The following is a 25028-nucleotide window of genomic DNA, read 5'->3' as shown; positions in this document are numbered from 1 at the left end:
AGTGATGTTAGTCTATGTACTGAAAGTATAAAATGAAATGTATAGACAACAAAACTGGAAAAATATTTATTTATTTCTTAACTTAGAGTCTCTGTTGATTAAAGAGGTTTGTTTTTTATTTAAAATGTTGGTGATATAACAGAAAATAGCTTAATTCAGAAATTATTTAAGTTGAAAATTGAATCGATATTTTTACTTTCATGATAAATTTTATGCGCTTGGCTCTTGGCTAGGTGATTCCACATGTCTTTACCTTAGGCTTATTATACTAACACTCACTACACTTATAAGGTTTCACGTCCTCCCCCCATTGCCCCCTTTCACCCTTGTCACTAAAATCATGATGAACAGACAGTGATCGAACTATTCTATTTGGATAAATGCATTTTGGCTTTTACAATTCTCTTATTTTGAGAAATCAAGCATGATGTGACATGACACACGCACTGGCTTTTATATAAGTTAGATTCTAATATACTAAAACAATATTACATTAATCAAAATCAACGTCACTTTGATGGTATTTGTTAACAGACAAATTTAAATGTTAATAGACTTGTTCCATTTCTTTTTATTTATTTATTCACCAATTTATTTGTAAAAGTTTTGAACCACTAGATGGGGCAACAAAATCACGCAAAAAAGATATCTGTTAGTAATGCTCTTTATTTATTCACGGTGTTCTTAACCAGTCAGAGCCACGTTTATGACTGCTTTTTTTAGCATGTTCCACTATTCCTTTGGTTATCAGGATGAAACTAAATCTAAAATATATATATACCAGTTTATAATTCAGAGATCATAACATGTTTTTGTTTTTTAATCATACATCAAATCATAAAGATGTAAGCAAAATTCTCAAATTATTGGTTGTATCTGATAGACTCTCTTTGTAAAGATTCAGATATTTACTGTATCATTTATTGCAGCCTAGGTTTCTTATTCATGTTCTATTAGAAATATTACAATATCTAATTTTTTATCACTTTGCCATTATCTAAGCTTTTGTATAAAAACTAGTTTTTACTCATATGCTAAAGATTAAATTATTGGTGATGTTCTGTCAAACTAGGGAAGTTGTGTTAGAAATAAAATTTAGATTTTTGAATTTAAAAAAACAACTTAAAATAGAAATGTTTTTATAAGGATAAGAAAAATAGAAATATTTATATTGTATTCTTTTGCATATATATAAAGATAGAACTTTTTATTATTGTTACATGGTACAGACAATTTTCAGTATCATTTATTTAGCTACTATTAGTAGTGCTAACTTGTAATTTCAGAGACCACCTATACATCTGTATATATAATATATAGTGCTTATAGTTTTTAGGAACACATTTTTAAAACTTAATAAATTTACACCAATTATAGAATAATTACAACATTCATGAAGGATTAATCTTATATGTAAGATGTCAGAAACATTTGTAAGAGTAGGAGAGATGAATAAGGCAATACTTTCAAGCAGTTTTTTTGGTGAATTTTATTCTGTATCTATCTATTTATTTTATCTCTGACCTCTTACTTTGATTACTAGTAGTAATGCTGTGCTGTATTTACGCATAGTAACTGTTATAATGAAGTGGGTGAGTTTCAATAAAGTATCTTTGTTCACATATGACGTAAACAGAGGAAATAACAAGAATGATCTCACTCGGTGAAGCTGTGTTCATAACAGCACCAAATAAGAGAACAGAACCATAAAACTTGGAGAAATTAAATTATACTACTTCTCTTGCATTCAACTTTTGTTTCTTTAATACACCATTTTTTCTTTGATGTTGAAAGTCTAGACATAGTTTAAGGGTTAGACAATTGTCGTGATATTTTATGAAATGTATTTCTAAAGAAGATAAGAATTTTCATTTGATAGGTTTTTCCTGATGTGTAGAATTGATACATAAATAATATATAACAGTCTACAATGTAAGTGTTTTGGATGAACATTACAATTTTATTCATAACTGTTGTTCATGTGATGCTGACACATAATATTATTTACAGTTACATTTTTACCTGTTTCTGTAGGTGTTTAGGATGGAATTCAGATAAGCTGAGACATACAGAGAAAAGCTGATGAAACAGGACAGTCACTGTACTTTGTAGGTCCAGAGAACTGTCATTTGCTTTCAGTTAAGGTACTGACTTCTTTCTTAAAGATTACGTAGATTTTTGTTACCTAAAAGTGTGGGTGTGGCAAGCACAAGGCAGTGGTATACAAAAACATATGAGGACTTGTTCTGACATTGTTATAACACAAACAGATATCTTTACAATTTGAGCAGGCTTGGTTTGGTTTCACTGTTATTTAAACATATATCAGTTTGAAACTATCTTTTATGTAACTATTTACTCACACTGTGTCCATGTTTACATTTGTTATTCAACTTCTAGTCTTGCATAATTACCTTGAAGTAAGAATATATATTTTTTTCAAAATTCAATATTTTTGAACTTATATTTTTTTGCAAAATATGTTTTTACATATACTGCTTAATTATTTAAGTAAAATGATGGTGTTTAAATTACATTGGAAAATATGCTTTTAAAATTTTAATTGTATTATTATATCTCACTTTGTAAATACAGGCTATTAATGCAACATGTATACACTAAGCCTAACTTTCACAAATTTAGGGTCATTTCAATTACGATTTTGATACAAAGAGGGATATGTTATGATCGTATAGTACATTGAGCATTGCATTCCATAATCTTTAGACCACCACAAACTGTGCATATGTTCTCTTGGTTTCAGAACTTTTGACTTACATCGTATGTAGGGCCCCAAGTGTCATAAGAGTTAACTTAATTGTTATTACTTTTATATATAGATCACTTACTAATTTTTATATTTTTGTTTAAATGCTTGTAAATTATCTAGCAGGCAAAAAACGAATATAGAAAAATTATATGTATTTTCTTGTCAAAGTTCTTTTTCATTATAATTTAGTAACCTGAAAATGCCTTACAGCTATTGTGTAATTGGCTGTAGTAACAGAAGAAATCTATTAAAAAAACAAAAAATCACTCTTGAAATTCTACATAATTCCAGCTGGTACAACCATCAAAGAAAATCATAGACATTACTTTGGTTAAATGCTATAAAAAGAGAAAATTGTAAATTTGTAAAGATTAAACATACAAGAACCTTTGTTGATTTTACTTCATAAGCTAAGTACTTATAAATGTCAGGTAAGAGAGTAATATTTAACTTCCTGTCATCCAAAATGTGTGGGTTGGGCAGATTATATTCACTTGATAGCCTCAATGTCTTATAATATTGTATTTGGCCATTGACATTTAATGTTTAAATGATGACCCTGTTTACATGTACTATTCCTGGTTTATTGTTTTCCGTAATTGTCTAATTAATCTATTTAAATTCAATTATAAGGAATACAACTGATTTTAAGATATATGTAATGCAGTAGGCCTAATCACTATGTCTGCAAGTTTATAAATGGTTGAACCCAACAAGTGACATCATGTAGTAGTGATCTTTATAATAGAGCTGATTTTATTTCTTTGGGTCTGATTATACAAGACTGTTTTGCTAAAGCTTGAAGATTTTAATTAAACTTTGTCAAAGACCATTATAATTATTGTTATCTCTTATTAATAAGTTTTTAAAATTTTTTTGTTAATTTTTAAATACGTTTATGTTTTTCAGTTTTAGTTTCACTCAGTTAAAATATGAAATAAATAAATAGATAGCTTACCACCATAGATTTATGTAAGTTTTTATCTTGCGTTGTGAAGTAAATGTGATTATGTTACTGCATAATTAAATCTGTTCTTTGATTTCAGTTACCATACATTTAATATTAATTATTTAAGAAGTAACAGGTGATCTTAGTTTTGTATTTTTTGTATTTACCAAAACTTTAGGTACTTGAAAAAAAAATCATAATGAAAGATTATTTTAATGAGTTAAATCTATTTGGCATGATAAGATAGAAATAAGAAAACATAAATTGATAATCACAGGTAGATGCTTTAACAGCTGAAATATTATATCATCTTTTAAGTAAAATGATGTGCAGTGTAATGCCAAAGCTAATAGAAGATGATCCTTGTGGTATGTAAGAGTATTTTCAGTCTTACTGTAATGAGTATGAAAGTGCTCCTCAGTCTTACTGTAATGAGTATGAATGTGCTCCTCAGTCTTACTGTAATGAGTATGAAATTGTTCCTCTTCCTAGGAACTCACACTCAATTCAAGACCATAGAAAATAATTTGATTTTAATGGTTAATTCAAGTTTCTCAATTTTAAAATTGTACTAATTGTTTTTGATTGGTATATCCCAACAAGTGATAAGATTTATCAGTGTCATGGGTTTTGTTTAATTGGAAGTTTTGTCTCCAAAAGGGGATTGATGTAGGTTATCTCCAACAAATTTTTCAATTAATTAACAGTTTTCCTCAGTGCTTCCAGTGTATTTTTTATGTTATTATCTATCTGTTACCTATTATCATCAAATAAGTTATCCGTTATTATGTATTTATCTTTAGAACACAAATAATTTAACACCTTGGTTTATTCAGTTCATTTATATTAAAATATCTGAATTTTTAAACATAATTATTTTATGCATTTTACAGATCTGGTTCCAAAATCGCTTGACTGTCCAGGGTGTTTCTGTTGTTGGTGTACTTGTTGAAAATGAAATGTTGTTAAGGTAAAAATTAGTTGTAATGTTAAACTTCATTATCTTCAGACAGCACAAATATATGGTAATTTTGTAATATATATTATATTCCGTACCTGTATTAACTATTGTATGACATGATTCACATGGCACTTGGCATCATTACTTATATACTTGGGAGATTCAGTAGAATGTGAGATACATGTTCAGTAGGTTGTCATTGCTGGAAAATCAAGTGATGTATCATTGTGGACAACACTATAAATTGTGACCTGTATATCTTCATAGTTACTGCATCCTTAAGCTTTTGTAAGTGTTTTAATTATTTTTGAATAACCCCAAACTAAAATGTCACAAGGACTCAAATCAGGTGACATTGGAAGCATGGTAACCATCTTCCATAGATGTTAAGGAACCTGTTTGAAAGAGCATTACATCCAAAGCCTTTGCAAAGAAAATTAAGCACAGTGTTTGTTATTGTGTTCTACCTCATACTAGACATGAATCTTCAAAGTGTACAGTGGTGTAGCATTGCCAAGTTTCATACCATTCATGTGTTATTTATTATTATTGTATTTATTAAATACAAAACATAAGATATATATATATAAAAAAATCAACCTGTACTTTGAAGCATGTATATTTCCCAATGCTCAGAACAACAAGTTTTACACTGTCTGTTGGACAAATAGGTTTTGTTTTATTTCACATAGTTTGTTTTATTACTAGAAAAACAACCTGGTTAGATTTCTAGGAAGCCATATAAGTTCCTAAAAATTCTGAACTGTGGAAGTCTAGCATATACACATAAACATTAAACAAATTTGTACTTCTAAACCTCAAACTAAAACTGTATACACAACTGTACATGTCTCTTTAGTTCAGAAACCCTCAATAACAAACATATTTAAATTAGTGTAATAATATTATTACATTGTTTTTGTCTTCAGTTGGAACTCACTGAAGTTGACTGCCAGCTTCAGGCAAAATATATAACATAATAAATATTCCAAAAAGCTTTATAGTATTTTATATTAAATACCATTTTAGTTTGTGTCAGTATTAATGTAAAATAAGATTTTTTTTTAATCAGTTCATGCATGTGGTACATTGTATGGTGAGCTCTAAAATCCTAATGACTAAATATTTAAAAATATAAAATACATGAACAGTTACATATGAGTAATTTAGATCCAAAACATGTCGTATGCAATTCTTGTTAAAAACTGAGCTGATAGTGGCACTGTATTGACAGATATTCAGTATTTTGACTAAAAAGGGCTATTGATATAAATTTATTTGTCCAAAAAGAATACAGATTTCGTCAAATTTGGAAAGAATAATAGTTGTATATTGTAAGTTTTCAAATAATAACTTGAAATGGTTTTATTTAATAAATAGACAATTATTGGTTGAAATAGTATTCTTTTGTGAAAGTTTCAGGAAAAAAAGGTGATTTTTCTTAAAATGGCGAACATGAGTATACAGCATTTTGTATTTAAGCTCTTCATATACACTTATATTTATTTAACTTCCAAGTATTGTTATTTTCTGATTTTAATATAAGTTGATAACCTGTATTGATTAGAAAGTAATAAAGGCTGACAGATCTGGGGAAAGTCTACTAGTAAAAGTGAATCCATAATGCTCATATACATCTGGTTATCTTTTTTTGGACTGTGAAAAGAACTGGCAACAGACAGAGTAAATAGGAAAAAACAAAAATTTGTTTTGCATCATATTATGCCCCCCAGTGGCACAGCAGTATGTCTGCGGACTTTCAATCCTAAGAACTGGGTTTCGATACTCGTGGTGGGCAGAGCACAGATAGCCCATTATGTGGCTTTGTGCTTAACTACAAACAAACAAGCATCATATTAATTGGACACCTTTTAAAAATAAGTACTCTCATTTACTAATTTTTAAAAACACTCCGCATTTGCATACAATGCCTTTTTCCTCTGTCTGGGAAATAATGCATTTAATGTAAATAGTATGACAAATAAACTTTATACAGTTAAATTTATACAAATTATGTAAGCAGTTAGTTGTCAGTGCATTTTATCTTACTTTCTCAATGCACAAATACCACAATTTTTTTGCACTGTTTGCTGCAAAATCTTACAAGTTATATTTACTTTTATTTGTGAATATTTTATGGGATGGAGAGGGAACATGTAGGATCTTAAGAATGCCATGTAGATTTTCTAGCATTTTGTCCCTTGGACAAAAAGTTTTTATCAAATTTCCACACCCATGTTTGAATCCTGGCAAAGATTTTAGAAGATCTAGTCTAATTCCAAAAATAATACATTAAATTTTACTTATATTTTGAAGGGTAATGAATACAGTGAAAACTGTAATATGCAATGTCTTTAGGTGTCCTTACAGTTTGATAATGTTCAGCATGGACACCATCAAGTGATTACAGGATATCATGTGAATAAAATAAAGAAAGGTAACTTTTCTCCAAACCACTGTTTTCAAAAAATGAAAATTGAAAATTATATGACTGGAAATTATTCGTTGAAATTAGTGTGAATAATTTTTATCCACTAAAGTTTCTTAGTAATTGAGGTTTACAAAGAATGAATCAAGAGCATATGTATACTTTGACAGAACAAGTCTCTTGAAATGAATTGGGTGTACACTTTGGGTGAGCCAACTTTAAAAATGTATTTTTAAATATATATATATATCTTAATTTTTCTTCATTTCCATTTTTTTTATATATTTTAAATTCCAAATATTGTTAAGTTATTTACTGATTTTAAAATAAATTGATAATTTGTATTGATGAGAAAGTAATAAAAATTATGTAGATGTGCAATTTGACTAATTTTTTGAGAGCTGAATTGCATACCCAGCTCTACCCTTGGTGAAAGCCTGACAGATCCAGTGAAATTCTACAAGTGAAAGTGAACTCTTTAAGTCCATAATGGGCTTTCTTTTTGAAGCTCTTGTAATTCACTTTAAATGTCTTACCTTAATAGTTTTGAAGGTTATTTTAAGGAGACTGTACTGCTCTGTCCATTTTTCTTTTGAAAATGTAAGAAACACACAAATTTGTTAAAAATGAGTAAAATCTCTAGGAGGATTTTCAGTAGAGAAGTTGAGTCGAGTAACTTGGCAGAAATGGCAAAGCAGTTGCATCACTTCTTGTTCAAAGTAGCCCATTTCACATTAGAGATGTGGTCAAGATTTCTACTTTCTGAATTTGGTACATTTAATGCATGAAATTTAATGATATTCTTTAATTTTACATCTACAGAAAACTATATTCTACATCAGGAAGTAAGAAATATCATAATAAATATTTCATATATGAAATACTTTTCTAATTCAGTCATAAGTGCTTATTCTAATCCCAGTATAAATCAGAAGTTAAATGGTGTGAATCAGAAAAAAAGCATTTTTAGTTTTCAATATATGGGAAAATTTGATATCAATTTGGCTTGCTTTTGGACTTCTAAGTTAGCATGCCAAGTTTGGTCTGGATCAGCCAACTCATTTAGGAGGAGATGCATCCACAGACAGGCAAAATTTTTCCTTGATACTAGATACATAACAAACTGGTATGGCTTAATATGTGTAACTCATATGTGAAGAATGCCTGTGCCCCAATTTTTATACTCGGCTATGCCTCACTTCACTTGCCAAATCTGGAAAAGGTTCTAAAGTACTACATTTCATGAAAATACCCCCTGAGTTGCACATAGTGTAACCTTCGTTATACTTTCAGATAAAACTTCTTGAACTGTAAATGATACTAGTTAATGATTAGTAATCTGTAGTATTTTCAATTTATCATCATAGGGTAACAAGCCAGAAGGACAGGTACCTATGGCAGCTTTGAGTTCGAAGTCCATACAACACAGTCTCTCCCTCTCCTCTCTTTGTGCAGCTAGCCCCCCTGACTCTGCGCAGGGAAAGAGAGGTAAAATCAGAGGAGAGAAGCCTTGATGTTAGTCATGGAACAGTTGACTTTCAACGAGAGAAAGATAGGTCAGCTAGGGGTAGTCCAACGGCAAAAGATGATTTTTGGGAAGCTCTTCAGTCCAACTATGACTACTTAATGGATGATGAGCTAATTACTACCTGCAGAGTAAGAGAAGTTTTAAAGTACACAAAGTAGAAATAATATGTTTACTGTAGTATAAGTCTGTTACGTGCACAGTAGGTTAAAAAAAGACTAAAACATAGTTTTTGTTTGTACAATGAGCATTGGATGTTGATGTTATTATATTTCCCTGCTTATCCAAGAAAAATATATGAAAGAATACTGATTAACTATAAATTCTACACTGTATTTTCAAGAACATGTTTACACCAAAACTGTAGTTTTGTTTTTGATTAAGACATATGTATTCTTGCTATAAAACTGATATTATAAGTAGATACATTAAATTTACTACCACAAAGACTAGTAGATAGGTATCTTGAAATCAGTTTATTAAGAAAGGAAGTAAAATGGTGAAATAGTGTGTGGATCTGAGAGTTATGAGGGAGTGTAATGTTTCTCATAATCCCCGTGTTGCCTGGAGCCTCTGTTTTTAGTTACTGTATTTCATACATTGAAGTGTAAATCTCTCTAATACTTTTCAGAAGAAAGGATATACAGATAGATGTTTTAGCCAATTATTAATACTTTTTGAACAGACAAATCAATTCTATGTGTCCCCAAAATGCACAAGGTGAAAAGATTACAACTTACGCTAACATTCAGACATTTCGTATAGCTTCAGTATTGTACATTCTAATATTTCATTTACAGTTGATGCATGTAGCATGCAAACCAAGTAGTTTTATATGTTGACTTGTTTGGATTATTGAACTTTGACCTATGGACCTACAAATAGGTAAATTGTATTTATAATGTTATTACACACTTTTGTTTTTACTGAAAACCTGTATAAGGCTAGTTGAGAGTAAGTACTCATAATATATTTAGTCTTATGATTTTATGAATATTCCTTAGAGTTTTTAGTGGATGTGAAAAGGGTAGTTGAGTGTTTAATCTTTTGATGATTTTGAACTTGTTCAAATGCACCACTGTGCTCTAGAAGCTTATTACCAGCTCACCTATAACAATGCTATGTGATATCTAATATATATATACTCATAGTTTTTTAAAATACATTTCATGAAAATTTAAATAACAGTTTGTTTTGATATTTTAACATTTTTTCTAGCTAGCAAAAAAATCAAGTATCTTTCCAACCTTTATGTTCTTAAAATAATTAAAACTGCAGTATGAACATTATCAAGATTTACTATAATCTATATTAGCTTAGTATTAAATGGTATACAAATAAATAAATTTTTCATTCCACCATTAAGTTTTATTGAAAAACAATCAAGAACATCAAGGAAGACAAGACTCTAATGGTAAACTTTGTCAAGCAAAAATTAAGATTAGTGTGTCAAAGAAGCTTTTTTTTACAAACACAAAATGGGCAATACCTTGTTGTTCATATTTGTCCATAAATGGTGAGTACTGTTCCCAAAATTATTACACTAATGTTGTCAGTTGGGGGTTAACTAACCTCTGCATTTTTCTCAGTGCAATTAAAACTTGGATTAGGTGTATAATATATACATATAACTTCTCAGGTACCCAGCAGACAACCACTGAAGTCTTAGATTCAGAAGATGTATTTTATTATGACCCCACTGTGAGGCATCACAGAGTAGGGGATATTGGTTTACCCCTGTTCATCTTTCCCAATCTTGTGGATAGGATATCTCAAGATTTCTAGACATGCTAACTTTTGAATATCTTGGGTCAAAAGTCACTGGTACATAGAAAATTTGTCCCAATCTTATGGGTAGGTGCTACATCAAATTGGGAGGAACTTAAACATACCGTATAGTGTAGTGAAGACATAGACCATTCATAAACACAATTTGTAGTTGCTGTTATTGTTGATCACAGTTCAACCAATCGTACAGGAAACATTTGAATGAATTCTCTTTGTAATTGTGTATCTTTATTTAAGTATTAAACTACAAATATGTTTTCAGATTTCTTACATTTCTGTGTTTTGTACATAATTAATGGCTTTTAAAGACTGCTTCTGTAAATTTATTTTGAAAAGCATATTTCTAAATTTTGTGTTATTGTTTATTCTTTCACACCAAATGTGTATTACTCTTAATATAAATTATTGAGAAAATTCTTGTACAGCTGGTATCATGTACGGATTATGAGTTTTTACAATAAATGTTTATATGTTTATTTCAAGACTTATTTTTTGTGACTTAAACACTGTAGGAAGCCAGTGGAGAGCTTGATCAAGATAACAAGGAAATCTGGAGTTCTGTCACTTGGTCTTTCACAGAATTCATCCAACAGTTCAACCTTCTTCATGATGGGTTGCATAAACTACAGTCTGCTGTTTCTGAAGTTGAGGATGAGGAGAAAAGATCTTTAGTTGTAAAGGTAAATATGAGGCATAACAAAATTTAAAACTTTTGAAATCTAAAAGATTGTGTTTCATGACTTAAGTTTCATCTCTAGTGACGTGTACTCCAGTAAATAATAAAAGAAATTTATATTTTCATGTGACATCCAATTTGGAAAATGCATTTTTAATTATATTGTACATAATGTTAAACTAACACAACAAAAATTGTTTCACATAACTAATGCAGAGCGTAAATATTCTTAACCTAATTATTAAACCTGATGGGTTCCACTTACTCTTAAATCATGAAATATTATTTATGATTACTTTTTGGGGGAGGAAATTTCACCTTCAAGCATTTGTAATTATTGAATGGCTTCATGGAAGAGGAGATTGCATTCTTGTGAATTTTGGTAAAAATGTAGGTCTTCTTGACTTTTATTAGATCTACATAGTCATGTGATGTATCTTTCATTTTTCAGACACACCAAATGCAACTATTAATGTGATAGATTCTTTATAAATTCCACCTGTGATTAGGAGTATGGGTTATCCTTGATTCCCAAATGAGTGTTAAATAGGGGTAGATTACTCTTTAATAAAACAATTTTACTATTGAGTTTTTTTTGTAATAATACAGGGACAAGGCTTGAGCTTGCCAGCTTCTGCCTTTATCTTGTCTTCTTTTAAATCTTGAAACCAAATTAAGTTGGTCCAACGATTAGAATGTGAAAAATGATTTCTCTTGAAAATCTCTGTGATAGATAATTAGTACTGTTTTGGTCAATTAAAACAATTTTTATATCTATATATGTGTTTAACAGTCAGTGCAGGAAGAGCTCCAGAAGAAAGGCCTGAGGTTAAAACTGTTCAATGATCAAGCCCAGCAACTTGGTAAACGTTATCCAAACATGAAAGATGAAGTCAGTCGTAGAGTGAATCTCTTAAACAACAAGTGGGAAGCTGTTGAACAAGCAGTAAATCCCCATAAGCCTCAACAGTCACAAGATGGGATCTTTCAAGGTATGGGAAGCATGAGTTTATATACTGTCATTGAAATTAATGAATATATTGAATTGAAACACTTAAGGTTGAGAATGTGTTTAAATATATTTATAAAGCAACATTTGAAGTTTTTATCTATCAATTTTCTGAGAGTTGCAGGATTGCAAGTAAACAACATAACTGGTAAAACCAAGGTTTTGACCCGACATGGGCAGGTGGTTAGGGTGCTCAATTTGCAAACTGCGGGTTGCGGGTTCAAATCCCCATCACACCAAACATGCTCATCCTTTCAGCCGTGGGGATGTTATAATGTGATGATCAATCCCACTATTCGTTGGTAAAAGAGTAGCCCAAGAGTTAGCAGTGGGTGGTGATGACTAGCTGCCTTCCCTCTAGTCTTACACTGCTAAATTAGGGATGGCTAGCACAGATAGCCCTCGTGAAACTTTGCGCGACATCTATAACAAACAAAACAAGGTTTTAATTTTAGAAAGATTTTTCAGTGGTTTTTGAAAATACGTGCTTAGTAAGGCATAATTTACCATTATTTAAAACATGCAGCACTAACTGAATATCTGTCAAATTTGTTATACATAATTAGTATAATTTTCATGAGAGATAGGCAATTCTGTTTACTATAATATAGGTAATGTGGTTTTAATCATCATAATTTATTAACTTTTTATCATTATTATACCATTCGAATTGTACTGTTTATAATAGTTTGAGTACATTGAATATTGTAAGTATTTAGAAATTAATTTTAAGCTATTAAAAAAAGAAGTTAATAATTGTACTTATAACAAATCAGTCATTTGATCTAATAAACAGAGGTAGCTCATCAGATGAGATGCTTAAGACGTTGGCTAAGAGAAGCAGAAGATAAGCTTCATTCGCCTGCTGTTAGTCTGAGATGGAAGTTGCAAGATGTTGAAAACAAGTACAGAGAACAGCAAGTGAGTATGTAATGGTTTATGAAGCAACGTATTTCATAACTGTTCAAATACGTCTCTCACATCAACAGAATATAGTATGTCTAATTGGTATTGAAGTTCTGGAAAATTAACTATTATGTAATACAGAGTTTTTTTTTATATTAATATTTAATTTCTGTTGAGTTTTGTTGAGACTGCATAGAGTAAAAATAACCATACACTCCACTACAAGCAAAGTCTCGCGGGTTCGAATCTCAGTCACACCAAACATGCTCGCCCTTTCGGCCGTGGGGATGTTATAATGTGACGGTCAATTCCACTATTCGTTGATGAAAAAAGAGTAGCCCAAGAGTTCACGGTGGGTGGTGATGACTAGCTGCCTTCCCTCTAGTCTTACACTGCTAAATTAGGGACGGCTAGCGCAGATAGCCCTCGTGTAGCTTTGTGCGAAATTCAAAAACAAATAAGCAAAGTCAGTGATTGATTATTTTTAATGACTAGTGATAGATAAATAAACATAATTATAATTTTCTCTAACATGGAATAAAATGTGAAGCGCTAGAACCTTCCGACTCTCCAACTTTCTTCTGTCAAGTTTGAATGCTGCTTTTTTCATTATCAGTTCTTCAACCACTTCCTTTTTATGTCCATTATGTTTTACATTTTAAAGTGCGTTTTTAAAATTCACAGATGCAGCAGTTACAAGTTGACATTCTCATATTAATTGCATCTCCATTATGATAGTTTGGGATGATAGCCCCTAATAACTCTTTCACCATTGATTATGACGGATTGCATGTTCACAAAATTGTCATAATTGTTTTGAAACAATATATGGTTCTATTAGAATTGGAAGTTGTTTGTTAGACGTTATTTTATTTAGAATCAATGGGCATATGTATGTTTATATATTAAAAGTGCGAACAAGAATGATCGTTAATTACCAAACTTTTCGAATGAAAACACACACACAGACATATAATTGCCTTCTAAAGATTCTTGTTATTTTTCATATTAATCTTGATATATTCTAGCATTGTACATCAAACATCGTAAAATATGGAGTTGTAATTTTAATGTTGCCTTAGTTTAAAAAAAAAGTAAGTTTAAAATATTATGGCACGTGGTGTAATAATAGCGCTTATCATTAAGAATGGTATTTTCCTTGCTCCAAGAGATGGCGATACTGAAGCTAAATACTAGTATATTATATAACTACAGCTAAAGAAAGTGGTCTTTGAAGCCAAGGAAAAAGTAATAGAAATAATATTCATTTTTTGTATGAGAAAATTAGAATAAGAATATACCACTTGTTCATTTTTAAGCGAGAAACGAGTATAAATTATGTAAAAGCCAATAGTGAGGAGTATAAGTTACATACTTTATAATATCACCTACAGATGGCGCCAGATGAGAAAAGTATTAATAAAAATATACATGTAACTTGACAACAGAAACATCATTACGCTTTAGTTGTTGTGTCTAATTTATACATCAAATACACGTTTCATTGATATTGTATTGGATAATTCGAAATTTTCCTGAAGTCAACAGAAAATATCGAGTGAAAAGAAGACATCATTACAAAACTGACCAGTCAACCATCTTTATCAGCGCAGTTAGTTCAGTGATACCTTGATCTATTTTACGCATTATACTACAGTGAAAATAGTTCATTATTTCCCTAGCATCCGTAATTTTGAACATTTGAAAATTGAAGCGCGTGCTCTGAGGTTCTTTACGAAACTCTTTTTAGTTCACATTCACTATTCGACAACAAAATTTACATATCTACAAACACAGTCTGTTATTCTATAAAGTTTGAAGTGTTCAAATATTTCTTACCCAAATATCTCCAAAGCGTTTTGATATTTAGTAAGTTTTTTTTCAGCGGGAACAAATAAATGTGATTGATTGTGAGCAACGCCAAGCGCAACGTTAAAAGTCATCCTGATGATTACTTACATAATCCATTTCATAACGATCGTGGTCCATGAAAGTTGATGATATAAATAGCGCATAGTCCACTACTATATCCTAGCTGACCTGAAGTGCCATGGTATTAGGCGAAAGGCCTCGTCGGCACTGGATATGGGCTCATGTAGTGTGTTTGACGTATTATAACATATTCATATTTACTTTCGTTCATATATTCTTAGAGTAAATATTAAATTTAGATTTAAAATCTAAAATTGGTGATAATGTGTGAGGAATCATATCAATCTGAATCTGCTGTATTAGTTATGTGGTAATATGCAATTCCTGACCAAAGTGAAATATTTCCGACTCTTAATTTAGACCGAATAATTTCAACACACGCTGTTTAAGTAATAGTTTCGTCCAAAACGAAACTTAACAGGCTTAACATTAATTACTTGTCCAGAACTAAAACCAAATGCCTCACTATTACTTTTCTCATTTTTACAATATTTAATATTAGTTTTAAAGTCATTGTACTTATCTTCTGTTGTTCCAAATACCTAATGAAATTTGGAGTAAATATTTCTAACGTAAGATTGAAATTTGCAAGTCCTCAGCACATACACCGAAATGTTGACGCACTCAAGAAACAAGACAAGAGCAGTCTATTGTAAGTTTCAAACTTATAATGTCTACACTTATAGAAATACCAATTAAACAAGTTATAAATTTCCAGTTTTAGAGGGAGTTTATTCGTTAGCTGGATGAAAATACAAAAATATTTTGGTTCTCAGATATTATATTAATTTTACAAAAATAGATGTCATTTCCTTTAGAGCCATACACAATAAACTTAAGATATATTTCACACTCGACATTCATATCCATAACCAATTTACTCGTCAATCTACATCTAAATGAAAACACAGCTTAAATGTCAATCTACTTCTAAACCAGAACACAATTTACATGTCAATCTGTTTCTAAACCAGAACATAAGTTACACGTCAATCTGTTTCTAAGCCAGAACACGATTTACATATCAGTCTACTTCTAAACCAGAACACAATTGGTATTTTTTCAACGTTTTCTTGACCCAGAAGTTTGACATTAACTAACAAGTAATTCACATTAAGAATACTCAGAAGTGTGAAAATATGTAAATATGTTTTTAGATGACCTGAAAGTAAAACTTTTAGTTTGTGATATTCTTATTTGTTTTTTTACATGCCAATGCTACAGAGTGAATTTTAAAGATTTATTTATTTTTTCTACATGCCAATGCTACATACTGAGTTTTAAAGATTTAATAATGTTGAAACGAACATTAATCTTGATATCAATATGTTTAGCAGGGTGTTCATGACTTTCTTTCGAAATTTGGTGTCTGTAGTAATCATATGATTATATCGGTGTGAAGGTTCAAGGTAGTGAAACCAGGAAGTTTTGACAACAATATTATAATGTTCGTCTCAAACTGTACTGTGTATGTGTTAGCCGCGCTTTTACGAGGGAGGTTTCTGGCGCCAAATTGTCTCGAGCGTTCACGTCACTAAGCGTATTATTTCACTCGCCGAAAGGTATTTTGGCTGATTTTTTTTTTTGAAACTGAGTTTCATCCACGTTAGCAGGACTCTTACGCACAAAAGTCGCAGTTATTGATTTGTCTCCGCTACTGTTGATTTTATTTTATGAAATCGATTGTGTGTTATGCATGCATGGATGAAACTTAAAACTCCTGCTTTAATAAACTCGCATGGTGCGTGCATCAACAATATATACACATTAAACTATACCTGAGGCTATACGAAACGTGTTTCAAAGATATATACACATTAAACTATACCAGTGAGGTTATAAGAAAGGTTTTTCAAAGATATATACACATTAAACTATACCTATGAGGTTATAAGAAACGTGTTTCAAAGATATATACATATTAGAATACACCTGTGAGGTTATACGAAACGTGTATCAACGATATACACACTACAGTATACCAGTGAGATTATACTAACCATATATCAACGATATATACACACTACAGTATAACAGTGAGATTATTAACAATGTGTACAGTCTATAGTATACCAATGAAATCTTACTAAATAAGTACCAATAACTTTCATATTTTTTACTGCTTTGGGGTCTTTTAGCCGAACTAATCGTTCATTGATTTGTTAGAAAAGGCTTAAGGCACGTGCATGCACAGCTGAATTCAATCCTCCATGCTTAATATTCAGTGGAGTGCCACATGTATACTGTATCACACAGGTTGTCTGGATATCGTATATTAGTTAAAGTTAAATTTTAGGGTTTGAATTGTGTGCGTGTGTTGGAATTTATTAACCGCGTTGTGTTATAGGGCCTAGGAAATTATATCTGTGTGTATTGTGCCGTAGACCCTAACGACATGATATCTGTTTGTATTTGTGCATTGTGCCGTAGACCCTAACAACATGTTGTCTGTTTGTATGTATGTATTGTACCGTAGACCCTAACGACATGATATCTGTTTGTATTTGTGCATTGTGCTGTAGACCCTAACAACATGTTGTCTGTTTGTATGTATGTATTGTACCGTAGACCCTAACGACATGATATCTGTTTGTATTTGTGCATTGTGCCGTAGACCCTAACAACATGTTGTCTGTTTGTATGTATGTATTGTACCGTAGACCCTAACGACATGATATCTGTTTGTATTTGTGCATTGTGCCGTAGACCCTAACGACATGATATCTGTTTGTATGTATTGTGCCTTAGACCCTAACGACATGCTGTCTGTTAGTATTTGTGCATTGTGCCGTAGACACTAACGACATGCTATCTGTTTGTATGTATGTATTGTGCCGTAGACCCTAACGACATGCTGTCTGTTTGTATGTATGTATTGTGCCGTAGACCCTAACGACATGATATCTGTCTGTATTGTGCCGTAGACCCTAACGACATGATATCTGTCTGTATTATGCCGTAGACCCTAACGACATGCTGTCTGTTTCTATGTATGTATTGTGCCGTAGACCCTAACGACATGATATCTGTTTGTATTTGTGTATTGTGCAGGATTATAACTACCGCATGTTTTTAGGAGGATAACATGCTTTCACAGAGGTTTTGGGATAAATCATGGTGCTTCTCCAATATTCACTGCTTTACTTATGTATCTGTATAGACATATTAATCATGATGAACTTGAAGAAAAAAACTTCCCTTGTAAAAATGGTTCCTCTCCGCATGATCTCGGAAAACCCCAAATTTTTATTTTTTTTAGAGCCCACTGAAAGATTAATGAATGTGACGTCGAAAAAGAATTCTATCGTGAAATCATAAACAACTTGCTCTAGTGGCTTTGAATCTATGTAACAAAAATACGCAATATTATTAAAAATTGCCAGACAAGTAAGGTGTTTACACAAGGAATAAACACTACTGTCACAATGAAAGTACGAATACAAACGCGATTCCTTTTATGCTTATTTTAAATGTGGAAAGCCGGGAAAGGGTTCTTAGGAGATGAAATGTTAACATAATTTACAATTTCTGCTCCCGAAACAGTTGGAACTGTTGTATACCATCTCGTTTAAAAAAAAAAGGCTTACGTATTGAATAATTTAGAACTTGTACACGTTTATCTCCATTGTTGCTCTGCAGCTCCGTCTATAATTTCTATGAAAGATGTATTATTGTACAGAGATACTTCTAATAACGTATGATAATACAAAAATATATTCTTATAATAGGCAAATTACTTCTTAAAAAAGTGTCATACAACTTCATATTTTAGAAATTTCTATTAATATATTTCTAAAAGTAAATTTATACTAATAATATGTAAAATCAAAATAACGTATAGAGAATAAACAAATTATCACTGTTTCAAAATATCATTTTAATATATATAATAAATAAATCTGCAATGTGATTGGCGTGATGTTTGCAAATAAAAAACGAATAATTATAGCCTCTAGGTGGCACAACTGACACTTGTTCGAAATCTCCTGTAAGTTAAAACTGACCGCGTGAATCATGTGCATCTTGAGTTTCACAGGCTTTATTATGAAAAATCTTGTCTGTCAATTTATTATTTATTGTTTCAGTAGATAAACAATGTACCACATTTTAACAGTGTTTTCAAGCCCGGTGGGTAACGTGTGGGCAACTTGTATTTCATACTTCTATACTAAAAGTTTTGAGACGGCTTGACTGGGTAATGACTAAGGATGACAAAATGTCGTACAGTTATAATAAAGTTTTTTGATTACTCAGTCAAGCCGTCTCAAAACTTATTTTCTTAAAAGTGAGTTCATCGTTATCAAGTTATATTTCTATATTGTAAGGAGGTCTGTGTCTGTATGTCTGTGACTAAAATTTTCTAACTCCTCGACCAATGATCACCATGAAAGTTATATGGGTTGTTAGGTATTCTCTAAGAGGGGTTTAAAACTCCTTACTTTTATTAATTTTTCTAGAACTGCTGCTCTGATATTTTTCTTTGCCACTGCTGTAATGTTTACTTCACAACACTAAACTATCAGGGGTTCTTGGACGTGGTCCAGATATCCAGGACACCTAGAAATACGTTAGATAATATTGAAAACAAGCTGAATGCCGTCATATAACGGGAAAAAATTATTAGTGTTTCTTCTCAAAATTGTATCTAACTAAATGTTTTACTAACATGTTTTCTAAAAATGAATTATAATATAATAATATATTTATGGAGAATGAATATCCTATTTCTAGTATTTCAAGAAAACATTTTTTATTTATATTTGGTCATCTCCTTTAAGTACTGCTTGATTAGCATTTTGATTTCTCCATATTTTTAAGTTATGTTCAAATGCTCTTCTTGATAAATCCTAATAGATTCAAACATGCGAAACAAACTGATTCACAAAGACATATTCCTACTTGCATGGTCAGTTGTATAACCCTGCAAATTATTAATTGTGATGGTAAAGACAGTAAGTGTTATTATGAATTTCGAGGTCTACTTTTTGGACTGTCTTTGTGTTTGGCTTTCTTAGACTGCTGAGCTGAAGAAGCGCACTTTAATTTGGGCATTTTGAAATGTGCTGCGGGTAAAACATATAGGTTATTATATAGTTGTAACCGTGGGTTCCGATTGGACAAAATTTGATGATGTCGCATCATTGTGTCTCCTTGACAACCAAGCATACATAATGGGTAATTTATGCTTATAACTATGATTTTTGTACGCCAGCAATACCAAACGTGGGGCGCGAGTATACCCGATTCGATTTTATTACTCATCACGATCTCCACTAACCAATCCTCAAATCTTACTATATGCTCAAAGTAGCGCATCGTCCTTATATATATATTTGACCGGAAGAATTTTAAAAAGATAAACTTGCTTATCGCGGCAGAAAGCGCCGTCGTTTCGTGCAAGTTGGGTGTCGATCGTTACCGCAATGGCCGAGATATCGGCGTGACAAATAGACGCCTTTTCGTTTTTATATAGTAGATAGAGAAGCTGATCAGAAGGGATGAGTTTTTGGATAACTTTATGCAAGTATTTAGTAGACCTACGTGACAAATGACGCACGCCATCATCGCAAACAATGAAATAAACGCCGTTTATGGCGCGTTGATTTTTCTGGTAACTTACGTATAAAAATGCTTAGTTGATGTTAATTGACCATTGAAGCATCTCTTCTGTAATTATACAGTACTGTACAAAAGTGTTAGGACAAAGTCAAAAATTAAATTTCAGGCTACTTTCAAAGAACGATTAAGGTAAATCACAGGTGAAGGATCAAAAGTTTATCAATCTTCATATTTAGTACAACAGAGACTCAGTGGAAGTGCTTGAGTTCAACAAGCAGTTAATATTTTGCTTTAATAACTGCAGACAGTCTTTCGGGCATTGATGGAACATATTTAATCAAAGTGTCGTTTGGGATTTTACTCCAGTTGTCTTTAATACACTCCCATAAATTTTCTTTGGAAGTAACTTTTGATATGTCAAGTTTTTGATCTATCAATTCCCAGATCTGCTCAATTGAGCTGAGATCGGGACTCTGTGAAGACTATTTCATCATTTGAATGATTTTAGCAGCTTCTTTCTTAGCTAAGTAATTTCTGCATAGGTTGGATGAGTGTTTGCGGTCATTATCTTCTTGGTAGTAGAATCCTTTACCAACAATACGCAAACCATTGGGTATACCATGACGGATCAGCATCTAAGGGTACTTGTGCTGGTCTATTATTCCATCTATTTTGCAAATATCTCCTGTTGCCTCAGCAGATAAACACCTCCAAACCATCACACTGCCTCCCCCATGCTTGATGGTAGGTGCTATGCATTGAGGTAAGTATCTTTCTTCCTACGGACGTACAACCTATGCTTTGAACCAAATATTTCAAACTTGGACTCGTCTGTCCATAACATCCTTTTCCAATCATCAACAGTCCAGTTTTTGTACTTTTTAGCAAATTTCAGTCTCTTGACAATATTTGGAGATCGAAGTAGAGGTTTCTTAACTGCTACACGATCAAGTATTCCATTCTCGTTGAGTCTTCTTGATACTGTAGATCTGGACACTTTTCTGTCATTTGGTACATGGTCATTAATCTCCTGCTTGAGACCAGTAGCAGTCTTCCTTCTGTCCCGAAGGCTGCATAAACGAAGATACTTAACATCAGTATCATTGAGTTTAGGTGTTCTGCCTCTTCCTTTCCTATTTACAAATTTACCTGTCTCGGTCTCACGATCTAGGGTGTACTTGACAGTGTTTGGGGAACATTTCAAGTCTGCAGCAATTTGTCCAAGAGTCCAACCAGCATCACGTAAAGCTTTTATGCGAGCTCTGCTCTACTGACAATTCTCTACGCTTTTTGGGCCGTGGCATGACAATAAAACTTAATATATAATGTTAAACACTGTTTTTATCAAGGTTTATTTGTGGAGTGCTGTTAAATTGACTTCTTCTAGCATATAACAGTGCCGTATGCTAGTTCCTTGCTAACTTCTTTATATATAGTTAAGACACTGTATGGAGTACCATGACAGTTATTTCAGACCCTAAGTTTGATCAATATGTTCATTCAAGCAGAACCATTATGACATGCTCTTGGTAAAAGTATATGGGAATTCTAAAGAGTGATAAGTATTCATACCCTGGCTCATTCAATTGTCAACAAGGATCAGTGAAGCATTACCATAGTGTAGAAGTTTACGTTCTCTAATGGCATGGAAGAATTAGCCATAAAATGGAAAGAATGACAAAATATGTTCTTGTCCTAACACTTTTGTACAGTAGTGTAGATAAGTTAATATAACAAATACATAGTTGAGGTCCAGTAACTATTAGATGGTCAAGAGCAACAAATGTTTTCAGAACAGTCTTTTTTTTCTTTTCTTTTTTTATATTATTGTTTTTGTCACAGTTTGTCTTATACAAGTGTTCTATTTTTGTATTTTTCATTCTAATTATTATAAAAATATTGAATTTTGAAAAATTCCACCCAGAGTAAGATATGAATATTTCTTTACATTTATGAATATGTTTTGGGGTATCCATAGTTGTGGGTCTTTTACAGTTAAGGTTCAATCGTAAGTAATGCAAACGTTTTATTACATAATTAATGTTTGTTAGGTGTAGCAGGTATCACCAACACAAAGGAAACAAAAAATATTTTCAGTGAGTTTTAACATTTTTATTTTTCATTTCTGATGATGATTTTAAATTTTGACATTGATAGTGCAAGAAGTAATAAATAATGATATTTTCAGGGAATTTCTACCGTTTTTTGTATATTTTTGATGATGACTTTAGGGCAATACGAGTTAAAGATCATAATTTTGACATTGATAATGCAAGAACAAGTATATAATTCGGATTTATAATAACTAGTACAAAAATCTGCCCTTAAAAAATAACTGTACAGAACTATCAAAAGTTAAGATAATATATAGACAAAGTTGAAGGTCTGGATCATTAATTTTGGTTTCGTAGCTTTGTTTACTCAATCTATACTAAACTTCTTGACCATAGATGTCATTTTAAAATATTGACATACCGGCTTAGCTCCCCTTTTCTACTCATTGATGTCGTTTAAAGGTAGAAGCAATCATTGATATATGAGCAGTAGTGCATCGTATTCTGATATAACTTGGAAACAAAAGATTAAGATTGACATTATTTAAAGATAGTAGTTTTATTTTTAGACAGGCGGTACTCTCTTGCATCGTCTTATTGTGACAGCAAACCGCAGTGAGTTTATATTCTTTTCGGATGAGTTAAACAAAACTTAAATGTCCAAGATCGTTGAACATCACGACTGATAGATCTGCTTGAATACTGTGTGTTATTGACTGCAGGGTATTATTAAGTATAATTTTCAAGTCTGTTGTGCAGGAGAATAATTCATATTTAAACAGTGATCTTAATAAACTACTTTGGACAGGTGAATCACGATCTTTTTTTTATAGCTTCTTTTGAAAACAAAATTGTAAAATAGCCTCACTACATACTCACAGATCTTTGCTCATAATTCATAAAGTGGGCAACGCACTGTTTCGCTATCAGAGTTTGTTACTAGATTAAAAAAATTAATAGATAGCATCTTGCAGGGTCAGATACCTAGCGTTGTTCAAACTTGAGTGGAGGGCAATCCAATTGTATCGAAAGCCTAGATATCTGATGTTGTGGAAGCCAAATTTGAATCGTGTGCAGCACAAGCCATTTATCTGGTATTATGTGATTCAAACGCCAATTGTGTACAATACGAACTAATTACGTGGTGTTACGTAATCCAAACTTGAACCATGTACAACATGAACCAGTTCCCTGGTGTTATTCAATCCAAACTTGAATCTTGTGCAACACAAACCAATTACCTGGTGTTATGGAATCCAAACTTAAATCGTTTGCAACATTAACCAATTACCTGGTGTTGTGGAATCCAAACTTGAATCATGTGCAGCACGAACCAATTACCTTATGTTACGGAATCCAAACTCGAATCGTGTGCAACACGAACGAATTACCTGGTGTTACGGAATCCAAACTCGAATCGTGTGCAACACGAACGAATTACCTGGTGTTACGGAATCCAAACTTGAATCGTGTGCAACACGAACCAATTACCTGGTGTTATGGAATCCAAACTTGAATCACGTGCAACACGAACCAATTACCTGGTGTTATGTTTTTGAACTACTGACCAGAGGGAAGGTCGCCTGTCAGCAGCCGCCGCCACAAAGTCTTTGTCTAGCTTTGAACCGAATAACTCGCAACTGAAAGTGCGAAGTGAAACTTATTCTTGTCGATTCTTAACTAACACATTAACCACTAGAACTAGGTCACGCCGTGCCCTTCTACTGAAGGGCAAAATATTGTGTGTTATGGTATTCAAACTGGAATCGGGTGCTGCGTAGTTACATTTCGCGAAGTGGACTCAATGTCAAGTGGTTGCGAGTTAACATTGTCGAATGTATTCTCTTACAAGTGTGAAATATTCTCACCAAAATTTATCTAACTTCTAAACGTGGTGCACACAAAAGTATGCTGATGTAACGGAAAAACTTGTAAATGAAAACAAGAGGGAATCCTCAAACCCGCGACACTTGAAATTCTTTTAGGCAAGATTAAAGCAAATAAGGCTCGGCATGGCCAGGTTGTTAGGGCTGTCGACTCGCAATCTGCGGGTTGCAGGTTCGAATCCCCGTCCCACCAAACATGCTCGCCCCCTTTCAGCCGTGGGGGCGTTATAAAGTGACGTTCAATCCCACTATTCGTTGGTGAAAGAGTAGCCCAAGAGTTGGCGGTGGGTGGTGATGACTAGCTGGCTTCCCTCTAGTCTTACACTGCTAAATTAGGGACGGCTAGCACAGATAGCCTTCGTGTAGCTTTGCTCGAAATTCAATTCTTTTGACCACTCGCAATATTTTTTATAAACTCTGCATTTCAACCTAACTGTGTACAAGATTTTAATTTCTCTCTCTCTCTCTCTCTATATATATATATATATATATAGTAGTAGAGTATACACTACTTAAGTTAAAGGTTAAGGTGTCGTTGTTAGTTTATTTTATTTAGTTTGTTGGTGGTAGTGGTTCGTATAGTCG

The 25028-nt window shown here is 32.2% G+C and overlaps 1 protein-coding gene across 8 annotated transcripts in view; it reads left to right on the top strand.

The window, feature by feature from the left end:
* LOC106466756 overlaps nucleotides 1-25028 on the top strand; it is a 163707-nt gene that overhangs the window by 52900 nt on the left and 85779 nt on the right. For 7 of the 8 annotated variants that reach the window (XM_022394835.1, XM_022394837.1, XM_022394840.1 and 4 more), the window contains exons 2-7: nucleotides 2035-2144; nucleotides 4613-4689; nucleotides 8476-8764; nucleotides 10934-11101; nucleotides 11891-12089; nucleotides 12903-13027. In XM_022394835.1, coding sequence (XP_022250543.1) covers nucleotides 8735-8764; nucleotides 10934-11101; nucleotides 11891-12089; nucleotides 12903-13027 — 522 coding nt within the window. In that variant the 5' untranslated portion in view covers nucleotides 2035-2144; nucleotides 4613-4689; nucleotides 8476-8734. The remainder of the gene's footprint in view (nucleotides 1-2034; nucleotides 2145-4612; nucleotides 4690-8475; nucleotides 8765-10933; nucleotides 11102-11890; nucleotides 12090-12902; nucleotides 13028-25028) is intronic. The other variant, XM_022394842.1, reaches the window with a different exon arrangement.

The sequence above is a fragment of the Limulus polyphemus genome, unplaced genomic scaffold, assembly GCF_000517525.1.
Source record: "Limulus polyphemus unplaced genomic scaffold, Limulus_polyphemus-2.1.2 Scaffold2373, whole genome shotgun sequence".
Classification (NCBI taxonomy): Eukaryota; Metazoa; Arthropoda; class Merostomata; order Xiphosura; family Limulidae; genus Limulus; species Limulus polyphemus.
Note: the sequence above shows the minus strand (reverse complement) of the source record. Positions and strands in the feature narration are given on the sequence as shown.